The sequence below is a fragment of the Camelus dromedarius genome, chromosome 30, assembly GCF_036321535.1.
Source record: "Camelus dromedarius isolate mCamDro1 chromosome 30, mCamDro1.pat, whole genome shotgun sequence".
Lineage (NCBI taxonomy): Eukaryota > Metazoa > Chordata > Mammalia > Artiodactyla > Camelidae > Camelus > Camelus dromedarius.
This window is the reverse complement of record NC_087465.1, coordinates 22,251,462-22,271,021: the sequence shown is the minus strand read 5'-3', so window position 1 is coordinate 22,271,021 and position 19,560 is coordinate 22,251,462. Positions and strand designations below refer to the sequence as shown.

Sequence of the window (19,560 nt, the reverse complement as noted above, 5' to 3'; positions counted from 1 at the left end):
AAATGTTAATTAAATAAAATTGAATATTCAAAATGATGAGTGAAGCTGAATTATACAGGGGATTTGTTCCTTTATTGAGAACAGTCTTTCCACTCTTTTTTCTTCTTTCTCTCTCTCTCCATCTCTATGCTCTCTTGAGATTTTAGAATTGATTGGTAAGAGCCATTTTATTTTTAAAATAATTTATTTCTCAACATTTTATCAGCCAGCGGTCTATATATCAATACTATACAGAATATTTTGCCCTGAAGAATCCTCAATTTTTATTACTCTGAGACTAATGTTTCAATTTAAAAATTTCAAAAAAGTATTATACATTTTTCTTTTGTCATGTTTAAAAGGCCTTCCCCCAATTTGACACAACATTGTAAAATGACTATAACTCAATTAAAAAATGTTAAAAAAAAAAAAAGGATTTCCCCCACCAATGGTTAGAAAATGAATTCATCAATCTTTTCTTATAGCAATGTTATATCATAGTTTACACAGAGGCTTTTAATCCACTATTTGTCTCTGTTCACCACTTGTCCAACGATCACATATTTAATAAACTATCTTTTCCCTACTCTTTTGAAATAATACCTCTACACTGTACTAAACTGCCATATTTTTCTACTTTCTTAGTTTTTCAACTAATCTGCTTACCAAATAAAATATTTGATTTATATTACCTTCTGAGTATTTTAAAAGTATCTAAGATTTTTGCTTATTTATTTTTTGTAGCCATTAGTATCCACATAATCAACTTACAAAAAAAAATCTTACTGCCTTTTTTTATTAAGCTCACATTATGATAATAAATTTAGTGAAAAAGACATTTTTGCAGTGATATGTTTTCCTATCCAAGAATAAGTTATGACTCAATTATTGTTTTATTTTATGTATCTTAGTTGCATTTTATTGTTTTATAAAAATACCTTCCTATTTCTTAAGTCTATTTCTATATAGTTGATATTTTTGGTTGCTATTATGTATGTAACCTCTTCTTCATTTAAATTTTGTAAGTAACATAAAATATATTTTAAATATTAATCTTGCAACTAACCACCTCACTTAACTCCATGTTTTCTAATGATTTTCTCATTGACTCTCCACAAATATTCAACTATACATATAATAATACAATGAGTAATTAATGATTTCAACTTATTTTTCAAATTCATACTTATTTACTTTACTTAAGACGTTAGTAAGCTCATCAGTTTAATGAGAATGCTTTTAATATTTACTGTCAAGAATGTAGCAAACTTCTTTTTTGAGTCAAAACTTTTTATAATGTTATGGAAGTATTCATCTAGTCTTATTTTATTAGTAATGTGTGTCAAAATTTTCTCAAGTGGTTTTTAGCTGCCATGAAGATGAGATTATGGTTTTTCTCCCTTTATATTTTAGTGAAATATGCTAATATCATTTTAAAAAAATGTTGAGTTAGTTCTCACTGAATTCTCAGAATGAACCAACTTTGTTTTGGCGTATTATTCTTTAAAGAACTGCTAGATTATGTTTTCCAATATAATTTTCAGTTTTTACATTTATATTCATGTTTGATATCCCTAAATGTTTTTTTATATTATCTTTGTCAGTCTTAGTTGCCACTTAATACTGAATTTCAAAGAAAGCATTCATCACCAGCTCCTTGAAAATTTAATCAAATTAACTAATTTTAGGCATATTAAAATATTCATGCTATTATTACAGTGTGTTTCTGGTACTCAGCAAGGATCTCTCCAATATTCTAGAAGAGGTTGCTATGGTCAGTCTCCAAAGAAAAACAGACAAAGCAAAAACAAGGGTTTATACTAGAAAATACAAGACACAAAATGGAAGTTAACACTTCGTTTTTCTCCTCACGTATATTACTCAAATTATTTCTATTGCTGACGTATTTTCTCAAATGTCATTGTATAAGAAAAGTGACTAAACTGCTAAAATGTTAAATGTATGTAACTAATCTTTTTTCATACCTTTCCATTTATTTAACAATAAATAATTTTTAAAACTTTTTTAATCTAGTAGAGAACAGCAGGACAAAATAGGAGGTATCAGAGCTCCCTGTGATAAACCAAAATATCGTTTTCTTCTCAAAGATATCCAGGTTATGCATGACACTGAATGAGTGGCTGAGGTAGTTTGTTAAGTGATGCTCTTGTGGTACCCATGTGTGAAAAACTATTTATAGCAGCTTCATGATTGAAAGGTTTTGTTCAAGTAATGTATGTTATATTTCCTCTCTTTAAAACTGTCTTACATATTTGACAAATAACATGCATATATAAAGGGCCAAAGTACTTCTCAAGAATGATTACTTAAGCACATAAAATTGTTCTCTGTAAAATGCCTGAATAATTTTTGTCACATTTTCCCAACACATGTCATTTGTTTTTGAATAACAACCCAAATTAGATTTATATTTTACATTCTATGGCAAGTGATATCTCCAGATAAGTTCCAGCAATAGTTTCTGAAATAACATTTGTCAAGCAAATGTAAGTGGATAAATACTAACATACAATGTGCAAAAAAGAAGCAAGCCTCTGCAGTTCAAGAACACTTTGTTGTGTCTAAAATAGAGTCCAGTTACATGGTATTTTAATATAAAGCCTTTCCAACCTTTCTGAGTGAAGAATTGACTTTATGTCAAAATAAAAATGGCACTTTCTTTGTAAACATGGTGAAATTTTAAATAATAAAAATAATTCAAAAAACATAAAATGTCATTTGAGAAGTTTAAGCAGAACTAGTATCACATTTAAGCCTAAATTCATTTGAGTGCCCACAATTTTCTTAAGCAAATATTAATTTCATAGCTGTAACTGTCTCCTAAAATCTCCTGTAAAATTTGCAAGCCTAAAGAGACCAGGAGAGAAATACAGGCCTTTGACATGGCTGCCCCCTACTGATCTAAGATTTGCATTGTTTCAACAAAGGACTTCTGTGGAGTTTTATTATTTAAAACGTCTAAGTCTTCTAAAATGTTAGATGTAATAAACACAAGCAAATAACACTCTTTTTATTAAAGTCAGAAAATCAACATATGGGCTTAGAGGTAATTAACTATCCATGTAGCTGTCACTGCATGTAGAAATGCAAAAAAAAAAATGAAATAGGAAATAATAACACAATAGTCATAGGCAGACTACCCCTAGCAGAGTCTCATTTTTCTCTCTTTTTACAAGCCATGTAAATGTCAACTATAGTTCATAGGACATGAAGATCTGCTCATTCTGTCATTAACTAATAGTTTGGGAAACCTTGAAAAGACATTTTTTGACCATCTAAAATGTACAACAATACCACTGATATAAATTCAGTAGTGCCAATATTTAAAGAGCTAAAACTAATCATGTGGTTACTGTCGTAAGAGAATACAGAACGTTGTGCATATGTAACTCACATGGAGTAGTGAGAAACAGTTAAAACAAAAGGACTGCGGCATTGGAGCAAGGTACCAATTTGTTAAAAAATTTATTATTATCTCATAGTATTAATATAGTGCCTTGAGGAGACAAAGTATGAGAGTAACTTGCATTTCAAAAACAAGGAATGTCTTCCAGGTACTGCTTAGTCCAAGAGATGATATAGATGAGAGAGACAGAGATAGAGATTTTTGCTTTGTTGAAACTATGGGAGCTTACAGTGCAAGAGTCATTCTAGAGATTCCAGAAAATTCCTGCAGGGGATTACATTTTGTGAAGTCATATGAAGGCAGCTGCAAATATATGAAGCAATATCACTAGAAACACTGCCTCGAGAAATTTGGAGGAAAATTTGTAATTCAAAGACCAAACCTAAGAGCAGATAACTCTCTGTAGGTACCAGGAAATGACAGTTCTTGTTGGAGTTACAGTGGGACGCAAAAGCAGAAATATTTGGGGTCGTGAAGAGATAGAATCACAAAGAAGACAAAGCACAGCTGAGCTCAAAAGGAGGCAGCCTTCTCACTAATTCTGCCCAAACACTTTAAAGAAGGTTATGTAATACCACAGTCCCATATGGTTGAAGCATGTATTTTTGTTGTCTCAGCATCTCTGTAGAAACACACTCATCCCCTTTGGCAGTCCAAGTGGTTCGAGGCAGACTTCACCATTTTCCAGGGGCTGGGCTGTGATCCAGCTCCAGCTGAACAACAAATTCCATCCCCTGGCCAGAGTGAATTGTTCAGAGTGTACATGAGACTCAAGCCCAGCCAATGAGTCATACCAGATTTTTCCTGGAACAATCAGGAAAAGAAACGTTTTCACAGGGATCATTGGCTGTGACAAAAATGTATACTGTAGCTATTTTTGCCATAATATGGGGAACTTGCTAGAGAAGAAAAGAACATAAAACAAAACAGAATGAAGGACTAAAACAAATAATCCTAGTAAAATTAGCTCAGATCTTAGATCCAGCCATTTTTGAACTTCCCAGTTTTATATACCAATAAACTATTTTTTGTTTATTATATATTTTTTTTCCCTCTTGGTTCATTAAGTTTGACTTCTGGAATTAAAATGCAAAGATTTCTAATGAAACGTATTAAAGTTAGAATCCATGAAGTCTTCCTGGAATATCCTTGCTAGGCTCTTATCACGTAAATTTTCAGCAGAAGTTTTCTTAACCAGACTCCATTTAACATGTGTGCCAAGCTAAATGACTCCATAAAACATGGCACATGCCCTTGTCTCATTGACTACCTGCAAATTGCACTTTAATAGCCTAATGTGCTATTTTCAATAAGTTTTATTCTTGACAATAGTCGATTGTGTTTGTTCCAAATCCTGCTCATGTCCTTTGCATTTTTCACTGTAATTAAAAGTGTAATTAAAAGTAATTAATCAAATACTGAACCAACAAATATTATGCATGTGAGAGAGTGCGTGTTTCTGTGAAAGCTAACAATGGCTCCATCGGAAAGACCTAACAGTTGTCAGCTGCAAAAGAAAATATCCCAACTGGATATAGGTAAGAGCCTGGGTAAAGCAAAACAAAATTTAATCTCTGCAAATGATTTTATTTCTTCTTCTCCTTAAATGAATTAATAGTAGAATTTATGGGTGTGTAACTGAGCAGGACCCTACTGTCATCAGTGGCCATCTGATATCTGCAATGGTGTTTGTATCTGTCTAATTGTCTAATGGTTTAAAGTGTTTTTCTCATGTTTTTGCTGACCAGGATTAGGCTGGAGAGGAGGGTAGCTTGGGTGGTCCACCCAACCCCCTCTCCCATGGTGCTGCATGCAGGGATCTTGCTCTTTGCCCTGCTTTAGCCCCCAGTGCCCTCCTCTTGAACTTGACACTAAGAAACAGCAGTTGGGTGTTTTGTGCATAGCTTGCCCCAGTTGAGCATATCTGCAGTTGTTTTTGACCTCTTAATGGTTTCCTTGTATCCTGTTGTTCTAAGCCTGCAGCAGGAGATCCCAGGCCTCAGCCTGCTTAAAAGGCTAAAAGCATTTATCAACCCGACTTTAAACTGCACAAGTTTTCCTATGGAGCTCTTTCCACAGAGACCCTTCTTATGCATCCTTTGTTCTAGGTACAAGAATATTAAGAGAGTCCTAAAGCTGGAGGTGAACTTCGTACCCAGTAGAGGGAAGGGAACCATTGCATCTGCAGAAACAAGGACATCATTGCAGCAATTCGTTACCCTCTATGTGATCTCTATGTAAACTCGCCCCACCCCTTGAACTCTTGAATTTTTACTACACAACCCCATGCCTTCTCTCCCTGGAAGGCTTGCAGTCTTAGAGGCATTAGCCCACCATGACCTCCTTTGCCTGGAAAAGAAATAAAGCTGCCTCTTCTGCTTCATCCAAAACTGTCCTTGAGTCTAATTCAGTAAGTGGGGTACAGAGCATATGTTTTAGCAAAGGGAGTACAAAAAATACAGATCTCTAATGTGGATCCATACTCAAAAGGGACTTCTCCCTCCATCAAAACATGAGAAATACACAATATGTGTTAAATATTTTAAATAAAATAAAAGGCTTAAGCTACCAATAAGTTATTTTATATGATTCTCTGATTTTGTTTAAGTCAAATTATCACTCACTGATCCTGACATACCAGGACATCTGTAAATTTTTAGCCTCTTAGAAGTTAATGTGCCTAGCTTTCAGTTGAAGAATATGTAACTGTAGATATTTCTTTAGTTCTTTAATGTGGATTCTAAACTCAGTGAAGACAGGTACTACTTCTGATGACTCTACAGAGTTCTGGGTTTTAGACATACTTACTGATTGAGATATGATTCATTTTCATTACAATATTCTTTATGTCTAGTCATGTATATATTCATGCACACAGAAATAAATGTTTTATAAAAATGTTTCCATTCTTGAGAGTAGTATTAATAAAATTAATCCATAAATATCTTAAAATATTTTATAACATAAAAAGTATAATTATACTGATCTTTTGATGCACGCCTGTAGTTTTTTAACTGCAAATTATGCTGATGTGTGGATGACTGATTAACATTCGCTCTCCACGTAGCAACATTCATCTAGTTAAATTAGGTGTCCAAGGGGCTAAGAAAACTTGTTTCACTTCCATTTGTTTTCTTCTAGTTTTATCGAGATGTATAATTGACACACAGCACTGTGTAAGTTTCAGGTTACAGCATAATGATTTGACTTGCCTACATCATGAAGTGATTATCACAGTAAGTTTAGTGAACCTCCTTCATCTCATGTGGATACAATATTAAAGAAATAGAAACAAAAAAAAAATTTTCTTGTAATGAGATTTTTAGGATTCACACTTAACAACTTTTAGTGTTAATTATATTTATGTGTCAGATAGTACATCACATCCCTAGTACTTATTTCTTACACCTGGAAGTTTGTACATTTTGATTGCCTTCATCCAGGTCTCCCTCCCCCAACCCCCACTTCTGGTAACCACAGATCTTACGTCTTTTTCAATTAGCTTATTTCTCTGTTTGTTGTAGAGTTATAATTGGCCTACAACACTATTAGTTCCTGTTACACAACATAGTGATTCGATATTTCCATACATTTCAAAACGATCACCATGATGTCTAGTTACGATATGTCACCACATAAAGATATGACATAGTTATTCACTATATCCTCTACACTGTACATTTCACACATAAGATATTTATTTTGCAACAAGAATTTTGTAACTTTTAATCTCCCTCACCTATTTCTTCAACTATTTTTTTTCTCACTTTTTTCTCCATATTTCCAGCCCTCGTTGCAATGCCAACCCAAGACCAGGACTATGGTGCTGGGATGTCACATGTACAAGGAGAAAAGGTGGGAGGGCTGGAAGGCTACTGGCACTTGGCTACAGGGGTTGGTGTGGCTGAAATCCAGCTCACTATCCCCATCACCATGCTGCATGCCCTGGCACAGGGCTGCATCTGCCAAGAGAAAGATGTGCCTGTTTCTAGTTTACACAGAGGTGACATATGGTCTGGTGCAATTTCCGTAACTACTCCTCACTCTGTCTTATATTTAGACTGAGTCTTGTGTCCTCATTCTGTTCTCAAACAAGCCAGGCACCCAATAATCTTTACCAAATGTACACTCTAAACTCAGTTCATGGTTTTCTGGGTAAAATATTTGAGTCTAATTCAGGATCATGTGCACTCAAAGACTTAATAGTTGTCTTTACACTACTCTGTAACATCTAAGTGAAAAAACGAAGGGGATAGAATGCTATGAGGACCTTTTTAACCATATGTCTATTTCCCACTGTTTATTATAGCAATAAAATTTCTTAGAACATCAAACAGTTTGGTGTTTCCTTCTGAAAGAGAAAACAGGGTACATTCTATGAATTGTGTGTGATCTATGAAGAGCACAGGGACTAGGAAAGTCTGGCCGGGAGCAGATGCAGAGTTGTAAATATGGAAATTGATGAAGGAAGGTTAATCCCCAAAGTGCACAATGGCAAATAAGTGGATTGATAGAGACTTTATGACAAAAAAAAATTAAACTCCAGATTTTGCATTGCCTGGAGTCTTGACATGCCTACCTCTGCTTAATGCATAGACAGTTGCTTTGACTTCTTCAAATACCAGAACACCTTTTGGAGAAATAACATAATACAATAGAAAAAGGATTAATTTTCTCATTTGTCCATTTGGATTTCAAATATGATGTTTACTAAAAGTCTGGCCGTGGAAAAATAAATTTTTGAACTTTAGTTTTCCTTAATATTAGTTTCCCTTAGTATAGTATCCCTTTATTAATATAAAATGAATATACCTGACTGATAAAGGGTTTTGAGAAGTAAATGAGACAATATGTGTAAAAGTAACTACAAAGTTGCTGACATCAAGTCCAATAAATGTTCATTTTTCCTTAGTCAGTTGGATTCCCTGTCTCAGCAGAGTGAAGTAACCAAATTAAATTTGAAACTAACGGAATAATCGTTTATGTTGTTCAACGGGTCAGGATGGAAGTGGTGGTGGAGTGCGGGCTATCCTCATTTTCAGAAGAAACGAATATTTTTCAAGTCCTCCATCATACTATGGAGTAACATGATTTAATAACGTTTTGTGTATTGTCCTAGGAACCTAAGTAGCTAATACTGCTTTCTTGGTGGTGTGGAAGGGAAAGCTAGGTCTTAATTGCAAATATATATGTCTATATACTAGCTTTGTGGAATATCATATTAATTTTATCACAAAAAGTATAGCAATGCAGTTATAATCTCAATAGTAAAATTCAGATTTATAAAGTTATTTGAATATTCTTTTCTCAAATAAATTGTTATAGGATGCCTTTCAGTAATAAGTTCCCTGATGCATAAAGAATACAATTTCACTTGTACAAATTTTGCATTAATAATTTTAGAATTATTATAAATATCATTTTATCAGGTCCATTAACATCTACAGAGATAAAGTTTTGTGGAATCTCAATAGATCTGTTTATTAGTATAATATAGTCCATTTTAAAATGAAATACAAGTATTACATGTAAATCTGTTTTCATTTTCCTGAGATATTCTTAGCTCCTCCACACACATGCATGCACACACACACACACACACTCTCTCTCTCTCTCTTTCTCTCTCTCTCTCTCTCTCTTTCATCTGTAAGGTGTGATTCCAGAGAAAGAATTTAGGACTTCCAAATGTCAGAGTAAGGAAAACAAACTTAAACATGGTTTATGTTCTTAGCTATAGTCACTTTTTAGGAGATAGTCATTATAATGATTTATAAGATCTTCAAAAAATAAGTCATATAGTTCATCTTTACTGTCAGTAGTTTTAAAAATGCAGTTCTGTAAAGCTGTGACATCAATATTTTTGCCTCTTTTTTTATGTTTTGCAATATCAGGAAAAGTGTTGCATGTTCTAAATCTGTGCTGTCCAATAGGGAGCCACTAGTCATGTGCACCTGCTGAGAACTGGAATGCAGCTACGTCAAACAGAGATATGCTGGAAGTATAAAATGCATGATGGATGTTGAAGATTTAAGATGAACATTTATTACAAATAAAATGATGCAACATATCTAATAATTTTATGTTGGTTGCCTACTGAAATTAGATATATTGAGTTTAAAATGCAGTATTCATGGTTTTGCTCTCCATGGTTTCAGTGACTTGTGGTCAACTATGGTCTAAAAATATTAAATGGAAAATTACAGAAATAATCAATTCATAAGTTTTAAATTGCATTTTGTTCTGAGTGTTGTGAACACCCAGAACAGTAGTGATGAAATCTCACACTGCCCTGCTCTGTCCAGCCCAGGATATGAATCACTCCTTTGTTTCACATAACCTGCCCATTAGTCACTTAGTAGCCACCTTGGTTATCAGATCCACTGTTGTGCCATCAGAGTGCTTGTGTTCAAGTAACCCTTGTTTTACTTAATAATGGCCCCAAAGTGCAAGAGTGGTGATGTTAACAATTCAGATACGCCAAAGAGAAGCTGTAAGTGCTTCCTTTAAGTGAACGGGTGAAATTTCTTGAATTAATAAGGAATAAAACAAAATAATATGCTGAGGTTGCTAAGATCTATGGTAAGAATGAATCTTCACCTATGAAACCGTGGAGAAGGAAAAAGAAATTTGTGCTAGTTTTGCTGTCACATCTCAAACTGCAAAAGTTACAGCCACAGTGCTTGATAAGTGCTTAGTAAAGATAGAAAACAAGTTAAATTTGTACAGTAAGATATTTTGAGGGAGAAAGGTCACACTCATGTAACTTTTATTACAGTATATTATTGTAATTATGTTATTATTGGTTATTATTAATTTCTTACTGTAAGTAATTGATGTTAAACTTTATAATAGGTATGTATGTATAAGAAAAAGCACAGTATAGATAAGGTTTGGTCTGTAGACCTTGGAATGTATCCCCCATGGATAAGAAGGGACCACTGTATATAAATTTCATTTGTTTCTTTTTACTTTTTTAAATGTAGCTATAAGAAAATTTAAATTTTTATGTGCCTTCTGTTGTATTTCTATTGGAAAGCATTGTTCTAAAATTTTTACACTTCTTCAAAATCATATATAGTTACATTATAATCCTTTATGAATTATATGCTCAGTTTTGTGGTTCTTAAATCTTATTGCTCTTTATATAGCCATCAGGAATACAGTGGAAAAGAATTCAGTCATCACTGGCCAGTACAGTCTTATCAAACTACACAGACACTGCTTCCAATTTCTACTTCTTTATTTCATCTTTTTAAACATATTCAGGATCTCACCATACCCAACAGGAACCCTTTGGTCTAATGCATGTTCTTCTGCTGGACAGACTTGCAGTAGAATTCTGGTTAGCTTTCATACAGTAGTGAGCTGGGCCATAGAATTTGGAAGTAAATAAAATAATCTCTTTTCTATTTTCACTTCTCTTCCCTACTTAAAATCTGTAACACAGTATATATTGAACTACTTCCATTATTCTGGTTTCTGTCTTTGTTCATCTTATCTCTCCAAATGTGAAAGAAATTTCCAAGCAGAAGACATTCCAAAAAGCATGTATCTTCAAATATGATGAAAACTGGTAAGGACTTATGTTAATGAACTTCTAAAGTTGCAAAATTGGATGTGGCATCACAACTTTCAATAGAGTTTGCTTTTCATTCAATAGGTTGCTTTGGGTTTTTAGAAAACCAATTATAATTATATTTACTTATTTATAAAAAATAGTTATTATATAATATCTTTGACATACAGAAACTTAGAAGAAAGCAATCAGTACTATCAAGAAACAATAATCCTTGTTAACAGTCTGGTTATAGATAGTATTTGTATTGCAGTACAAGAGTTAGTGTTTAAAGAAGTTCTGCTCTGAAATTTTTAGAGATAATTTTGATGAAAGTGAATGGCATTTATAACTCAGCATGTCTATAGATTTAACTGCCCACATATTTGTTGCTAAGAGAAAATAAAAATTATATTCATCTGTTTGGTTTGCTTAAAATGTGAGAAAATGCAGTTGGGATGTTTTATTTTTTAAATGGAAGAAAATGCAAATTTACCTCTAAATGTCAGAAGATAGAATGCCAAAAGTTAATTGCATTCATAAGAAAGAGTATAATTTTTGCAATGACAAAATGAAAGAAGCGATGGTCATATGGAGGAAGTAGAAAGAGGTAGGAAAAAGAGTGCTCCACAGAGGGCTTCAGCATTGCCTGGCTTGCTCATGAGGAGTCCTTTGGGGAATCTGAATTAATGAATGTTCTACTATTAAAAGATATTTAATGGTATCCTATCTATTTCCAAGGATTTGAATTAATTAAATAAATGCTTAATTTATTTTGATTACTATCTAGCAGCCAGATAATTATTTCCATCAGCAGTAATTGTCTTTTACTTTACCTAATTGTTTAAGATGTTGTTCATCTTTATCTTACTATAATTAAATTAATTTTGAGGAAAAAAAATTAAACTGCATCCTTCCTACAAAGCTTGTTTGGATGCATTCTTTGGATATTAATATACCTTTAACAAATTGCAAAATCACTTGAGAACAAAATCAATGATTTTATAGTGTATCGCTGTATTCGTTTCCTGTGGCTGCTGTAACAAACTGTCATAAACTAGGTGACTTAAAACTATAGCAACATATTCACTGGCAGTTCTGGAGGCCAGATGTCTGAAATCAAGGTGTCAACAGGGCTGTGCTCCCTCTGGAGGTCCCCTCTGGGGAGAACCCATTCCTTCCCTTTCTCAGCTTCTGGTCGTTGCTGGCATGGCTTGGCATCCCCGCCTTCTGAAAGCATCACTCCAATCTATTCACATCACCTTCTCCTCTGTTGTTGTCTCTATCAAATCTCCCTCTGCATCCTTCTTATAAGGATGCATCTGCTGGCACATAGGGCCCACCTGGATAATCCAGGATAAATTTCTCTCAAGAGCTGTACAATTACGTGTATAGTTTAAGTTGAACAAAATGGCTAAAAATAAAAATGATTAGTTGATAGATTCAAAATTTTTTCCTCCTGGTGATTTTTGAAGAGAACAGACTTTCAAACTGCCTTTTAACTAGTGTTATTTTTAATATCATCCTAATCTTCATCTTTAACAGTATATCAAGTACCAACCAGCCTTCATTTTCCCTGGATTATGAGTTAAAAACACTGTGCCTCACAGCATTCTTAATGGTTGACTGACCACAATGATACAATTTCCTCAAGTTTCTACTCAAAGATAGTAAAGCAACTAATTATGTTTCAATCAAAATTTAACAACAAAAGTGTGTTTAAGTATATTAAGATGAAATCAGTGAATACCATTTCTGTCAAATAAAGAAAATATATGCTACGTATTAACACAACCCATCTGTACTGAGCAGCACAGTTACATTATTTACTTCTGGGAGAAATATACCATAACTTTGGTCTAAAGACACACCAACACCAAAACATTCATTCATTTTTTTTTATTCAACATATATTTCAAGGACTTACAAATTTTAAGCACTCTTTTGGGTACTGAAAAATAAGGTGAACATGTTCCAGAGGAATTTTAAGTCTACTGGGAAAACTGATTCTTAAGTTATTAACTGTAACATAGCGTGATGAGTGTTGAGATAAGACAGGGGGTTAGTAAATGCTGGCCCATGGGCTAACTCTGGCCTGAGGCCTATTTTTTTACAGATCTCCAGCTAGGAATATATTTTACATTTTTAAGGGAAGGAGGAGGAGAAACAAGGAAAGAAAAGGAGGAGGAGGAATAAAAATAAAGGAGAAGAAGAGGGAGATGGTAAAGAAGAAGAAGCAGAAGCAGAAGCAACAGACACTGTACATGACCTGCAAAACCTATATTTACTACATCGTCTTTTACAGAAAAAGTCTGCTGAACCCTCAGGTATGGGATATACAGAGATTTCTGGAAGCAAAGAGACAGAATTAGAACCTAAATTGATCTTGGAAAAATTATCTAAACAATAAATAAATTTAGTGAGGTGAAAGTTAAGGGACTTCTCCAGGAAGTGGGAACAGCACATGCAAACTCCTAGATGTGGAAGGGTACCACTAGAACTAACGGAAGTCCGGAATGTCTGAAACATGAGCAGAAGGGAGAAGAATGAGTCGATGTAGAACTTGGAGACATAGGCATGGCCCAGATGCAACCAGGCTTTTAAACAATATTAAGGATTTTGAATTTTAACCGAATGACAATAAGAGAAAAAATATTGGGAAGGAGGTGAATGATAAAATAAAGTTCACTTTATTACCAGTTAGTACAGCTGAAGGTCTAGGGTATAGCATAACTGAGGGAAAAGAGAGTGGGAGCAGAGGAGAGGGAAAAATAAAAGTTAAAGTGCTGACAGAGAATTCTGGTGCTGGGTAAGATGGAAGAAGCACACAGACACATCACAGTACAAATGCTAAAAGACAAAGAAAAAGAAAATAACTTGAAGGCAGCAGAAGAAAAGTGGCTCATCACTTATACGTGAGCCATAAGGTTAACAGCTAACTTCTCATCGGAAACTATTTGAAGCCAGAAGACAATGGGATAATATATTCAAAGTGTGCCCCAAAAATAAAATAAAAAAATAAACATTGTCAACAAAGAATCCAAAAATATTTTTTCAAAAACAAATAAAAGCACTCCCAGTTAAACAAAACCTGAGATTATCATCGCTAGCACTTACTCATTAAAAGAAATACTACAGGAAGTTTTCAGGCTGAAAGGAAATAACACCAAACAATAATTCAGATCTGCTTAAAAAATCAGAAAGTAACCCTAAAGGTAAATATGTAATTATAGAAGGTGACATAAATGTATATTTCTTATCCTTCTCTTACTTGTCTTAGAGAATGATTGTGTGAAATAATAAGCTCATAATTCTGATTTGAGTCTATGATATAAAAATGTAATATACTTGCCGATAACAGCACAAGGAGGCAGATGGGAGCAAACTTATACTGGACTAAGGAAAGGATATCAGATGGTCACTCGAATTTATAGGAATAAATGAAGATAACTTGAAATGGTAAATAAGGTGCTTAATGTAGCAAATACTATAAATATACACTTATTCACTCTTTTTCTCATGTTTTTTAAAAGACATAAAACTATTAAAATAATAATGATAACTTATTGTTGGGTTTGTAACATATAAATTCAATATGTATAACAATTAATAACACACAAAGGGCAAAAGGAAATAGAGGTATGCATTGCAGCATGTCTATATCTAACTGGAAATAAGTTAATAAAAATTTGAAGTAGATTCTCATAAATTTAGGTGTATATGGTTAGCCCGAGAGCACGTATTAGAAAAATAACAAATATAGTAAAAAATTCGTTTTTCTGCTCCAATATGTAAGGAGCTTGGAGGTCACCACTACATTATAACAAGTAGAAAGCTGAAAAACCAAGAATTTTTTCATACTAGAAATGAGGTTACAGGTCAAATTGCTGCCCGCAAAATTGGAGGAACTGACAGGTAAATACACAGAATCACAACTTACTAAAGCAGAAACTTCCATAGAAACCAGGATTGAAGTAGAAAAAAAAAAACTGTAACTGACAAATTGCTGAAGGTTCACTGTGGACAAATCTGAGGATTAAAAATTCCAAAGGGACCCAGACATCAGGGAATCCCCATACTTTTATGAGTTTTACCTCCTGGATCTCTACCAGGTTCCTACAGTAGATATATAGGAATAATCTAAATGTCCAACTCAAAGGTAAGGTTAAATGTTTTAGAGAAGCACTCATAAAGAAATAGTATATAAAATATTAAAACTATGAAAAATTATAAATTCCAACAATGTAATGTAAAGAAAATTATCCAAAATTGCATTAAACTCACCATGACCTGGAGGAAATGTTTTCCATTTAATGAGTGCAACTAGCTCATAGATGGATAAAGTTGGCCACTCCTTATAATATGGACACTTAAGAATTAATTTCACCTTACGTTTATTTTCCAGTTTTGTCTTTTCCTGAAAAAAACTCATTGTCAAAATTTTTATGTAAGATAATTTTTAAAAAGAGGAGAGAGAAAGTTAACAGATAAATGGCAGTAAAAGTAAAATAAAGGTTATATGAATGTAGGTTACTACAAAATGCACTTGAATTTTATAGGAGCATGACCATATAATCATACTGAAAGTTTAATCTTCAGATCTGCTACCAAAATATTTTCTCCCCTTTCAAAATATTTTTAGACTTCTATAAATGTTTTAGCATTTTGTAAACACCCTATCATATTCAAGCCTACATTCAAAGTTGTGTTTAATAATATCAAATAAGTGATATGGATATTTTGAAAGTAAAAACAAACATAAAAAACAACATTTTTTAGCCAGCCACTCTGAAACCAGGAATTTGGAAGGAAGCTGAATGCTGGAAAAGTCTTCTGTATCACTGACCCTGAGACCACTGTATTGAACAAAACTCGAACTATCAGAGATCTCAATAAGGAAGACCAATGTCTCATTTCCCTCCAACGTGAGCACCTCCCTGTGACTGACGCTAGTGCCCTGTGGTACCTGAACCAGGGTTAAACCCTGTGACGAGGAGCTTGCATACAGCATGACTATGGGGCCGCCCAAAACTTCCTCTGCCATCCGGAGGAGGAGAAACAGGAGAGAGGGGAATTTTGGGATTTGATTGAAAGAGAATAAATTGTTAGGCTTGAAGAAAATAAGTTATCCTAATGCAGCAGAATTAGGGGATGGGAATTAAGCTGTGCTCACCTATTCAGGGTTTTGATGTGTATTATAACAATTTAACAGTATGCCAATAACTACCAAGTATTTTTTCCCAAAGGTAGACTGTAGAGGCTAGAGATCTGCCTCTCTGATTGTTCAGTATCCCTAACACATGATATACTGCTGACAACCAAAACATGTATTTGTTGAATGAACAAATAAATGATTGAGTGAATCTTTAATTCATGAAAAACCAAAGCACTCAAACATTTAATAAATTATATTCACAGAGACTTTTCTCTCCACTTCAACTACTCATGAGAGGCTTAAGTGATGTTCATCAAATAAACCATATATTAATGGTCTCCAGTTCAAGCCAAATTAAAGCATAAAAGTGATATGGACATCTTTCTACAGAGGCAAAACTGTGTTAATTTACATCCATACTGTGTTAGTATATAAATTAAATATGGTCATACCGATTTTAACTTTGCACAATTCTTTGCAGGGATTTTAAGAATTTCACAATCTTCTTCTGTCACCACTGAGTAAGCCTTTGTTTCTGATTCAATCTTAGCTGTAACTTCCAGGGTTCCAAAGGTACTCCATTGTCCAAGCTGTAAAAGCACCAAAGGCAGCTTACATGTCATTGTCATTCATATCATTAACATAAAAATACCAGTGATAGTCAATCTAGGAGAGTCTGCAAAAGGCAGAATTGTAGGTCCTACTCCAGGTCTTTGATCCCTGAGCAGTCTTGCATGGATGTCATACTTCTCCCAAATGTCACTTTTCCAAAGCAAGAAAAAAAATTTCTTTCACTAGCATGAAGAAAATAAGTTATAAGAGTAGATCTTCTGTTTTATTGACTGATTCATTCTAAGACATGAAATAATGCTTGGTACAGAGTAGCCATTCAATAAAGATTTGTTGAAGGAATGAGGATAATGGTGCACTTATATCCATGGTCTGTCTTCTTTGTATTTTATGATACTCATATGATATTAGTAATAATGAAAGTCAGTATAGTGTTAATGTAAAAATCACTGGCATATGTATGTATTCACATAGGATCTCCTAGTTTATTATATTACAAGTAAATATTAAGCATGGCAAAAATAGTACCACTAGACTACATATTGTAAGTTTATTAGGATGTAGTGAGAATGTGTATACTGACATAGAAGATCTATATTCATGTTTGCCTGGAAAAAACTAGAGGAAATGTAACAACAACAACAACAAAAGTTTAGAAATATATATAGGATTGAGAAGCTTAGAGAAAACATCAGGTTACTACGGCCATCTAATGATAATATGGGAGGACCTCCATCTTCTACTTCAAATCCATAGAAAGACTGAATAGTTTTCTTTTTGGTTAACTATATAGCTGAGATTGAATCTGGAAGTTCAGAAATAAATAGAGAATTTAAACAGTTATTGCTGAAGTCAAAGTGGTCCACAGGGATATCAAACGAGGATGAAGGCCTGAGGAGGTTGAGTTCAGGGTCTTCTCATGCATATGGGAAAAGAAGATGCGACTCAGGTCCATACAAGTTGAAGAACTGGAATTGAGCCCTTTTGCCAAAAGCCTAGGACCTTGGAGGATCGCCCCACACGTGAAATGGAGACAACAAAAGCCCCACCCACTAATCTAACTGTGGAACTGGGTAGACTTGTCATAAAGTCAGGATTCTAGGTCTACAACTTGTGTGGGTGCAGAGTGTACATTCACACATAGTGCAGGACCTAAAGCTAATGGAAAGCCTGGTACACAACTGAAAACAAAACAAAACAAAACAAAAAACTAGGATCCAGGAAAGTTCAAATTTAAAACTTTATGTATGAATTTAGGAGAAAAGGAACTTCCACAGAAGACAATCCCGGCTGATAACAATCACAATAAGAAGTTGCAAACCACACAAGTGAGCAAACCCCTATGAAGGAAAGTCAACTAGAAAAAAGCTGAACACCCTAAAAGAAGTACAAATTTAATATATTTAGACCATAAAACCAGAGCATAACATTATGGAAGCAAAAAGAGACAGTCTGTAGAAGAAAAAATTAATTAAACTTCTGTAAGTAAAAAATAAAGTTATTGATAGAAAAACACAATGAACACACTAATTAGCAGATTAAAACTAAAGAAAGAATTCATGACATGGACAAAATATGAGAAAATCATTCAGAGTGAAATACATAAAATATAGAAGGAATGGAAATAAGTGGGAGATTTTAAAAGATATTGAAGATGAATGGAGATCATTCATCATATATGTACTAGGATTTTTAGAAGAAACCAAAGAGAATGGGAGTGAGGTGACACATAAGTGACAATGGCTGCAAATTTTCAGAATTGAGAGAAGAGATGAGTCTTAAAACTGAAGGAGCACACACGTCTAGATACATATTTATATTTTATATCACTTCTCAAAATTTGGTGTACTTCCTTAAACTTTCTCCTCCAAATCCTTCTTCATCATCTTATTAGCTATTGGTGATTCCAAGCAGATGTTTCCTATGTATTTTTTCCAGATTTTCTAATTGTTTTTTAAGTATAAGACTTAATCTGAGTTACCTAATAAATTATGAAAGCACAAATCCTCCATGACTTTAATATTCTTAAGGCTTTCTTTCATTAATTGATCTCATGAGATTCCTTAATATTTTTAAGAAACTATTCAATTTCCAATACTCTTTATACACCCACTTATTTTAGTTGAATTAATTTAAAAATTATTAATGTTTATAACATTTCCATTCTGTTCTGTAACTATGGTTGTCTTCAAAATGCTCAGGAAAATAACTTTCAAACTAGAATTGTATATTTACTTAAAATAACAATATAGAGTGAGGATGGAACACATGATAATTTTAGGCATCATGTGAAACAAATTACTAAAAGATGAATTTAAGCTAGAATAATATTGAATCCAAAGGGAAGATATGCATAGAAGTTGATAAAGAAGATTAGTAAATATAAATAACATTTATTGATATATAGTAATTTTTCATGGCTAATATAGAATGCCTTTAAGACAAGATAAATTCAAAATATTTTGCAGGGCAGGTAATTAGGCTTATTTTTTAATTTACTTTTAATGGAGGTACAGGGGATTGAACCCAGGACCTCTCGCATGCAAAGCATGTGCTCTACCACTGAGCTATACCCTCTCCACCAATTTTTTTTTTTTGAGTAAAGGTAGATTTATTTACAGATACATAGTGCATAGAGTGTAGGCTGTTTCAAAAGGCAAGAGAAAGGCCACAAAGTGTGGGCACTGGGTGCTCAAATTAAAGTAAAAGTAGATAGAGTGCTGGCCATCTCCAAAGATGAGGGAGCAAGAGAGGCAGCCTCCTCACCAAATTTAAAATAATTTTACAACAGTAACTACAAAGAGAGAAGCAGGAAGATAGAATTAAAATATTTGGAAATGTTTATGCTCTAAAACTAGGAAAGAAAAAAGATTT

General features: G+C 33.6%; 1 protein-coding gene across 1 annotated transcript in view; it reads right to left on the bottom strand.

The window, feature by feature from the left end:
* Nucleotides 1–19,560, bottom strand: part of CNBD1 (cyclic nucleotide binding domain containing 1) — a 210,920-nt gene that overhangs the window by 21,918 nt on the left and 169,442 nt on the right. Inside the window, exons 8-9 of the mRNA XM_064480798.1 lie at nt 16,569–16,706; nt 15,246–15,378 (exon numbers count right to left, since the gene is read on the bottom strand). Coding sequence (XP_064336868.1) covers nt 15,246–15,378; nt 16,569–16,706 — 271 coding nt within the window. The remainder of the gene's footprint in view (nt 1–15,245; nt 15,379–16,568; nt 16,707–19,560) is intronic.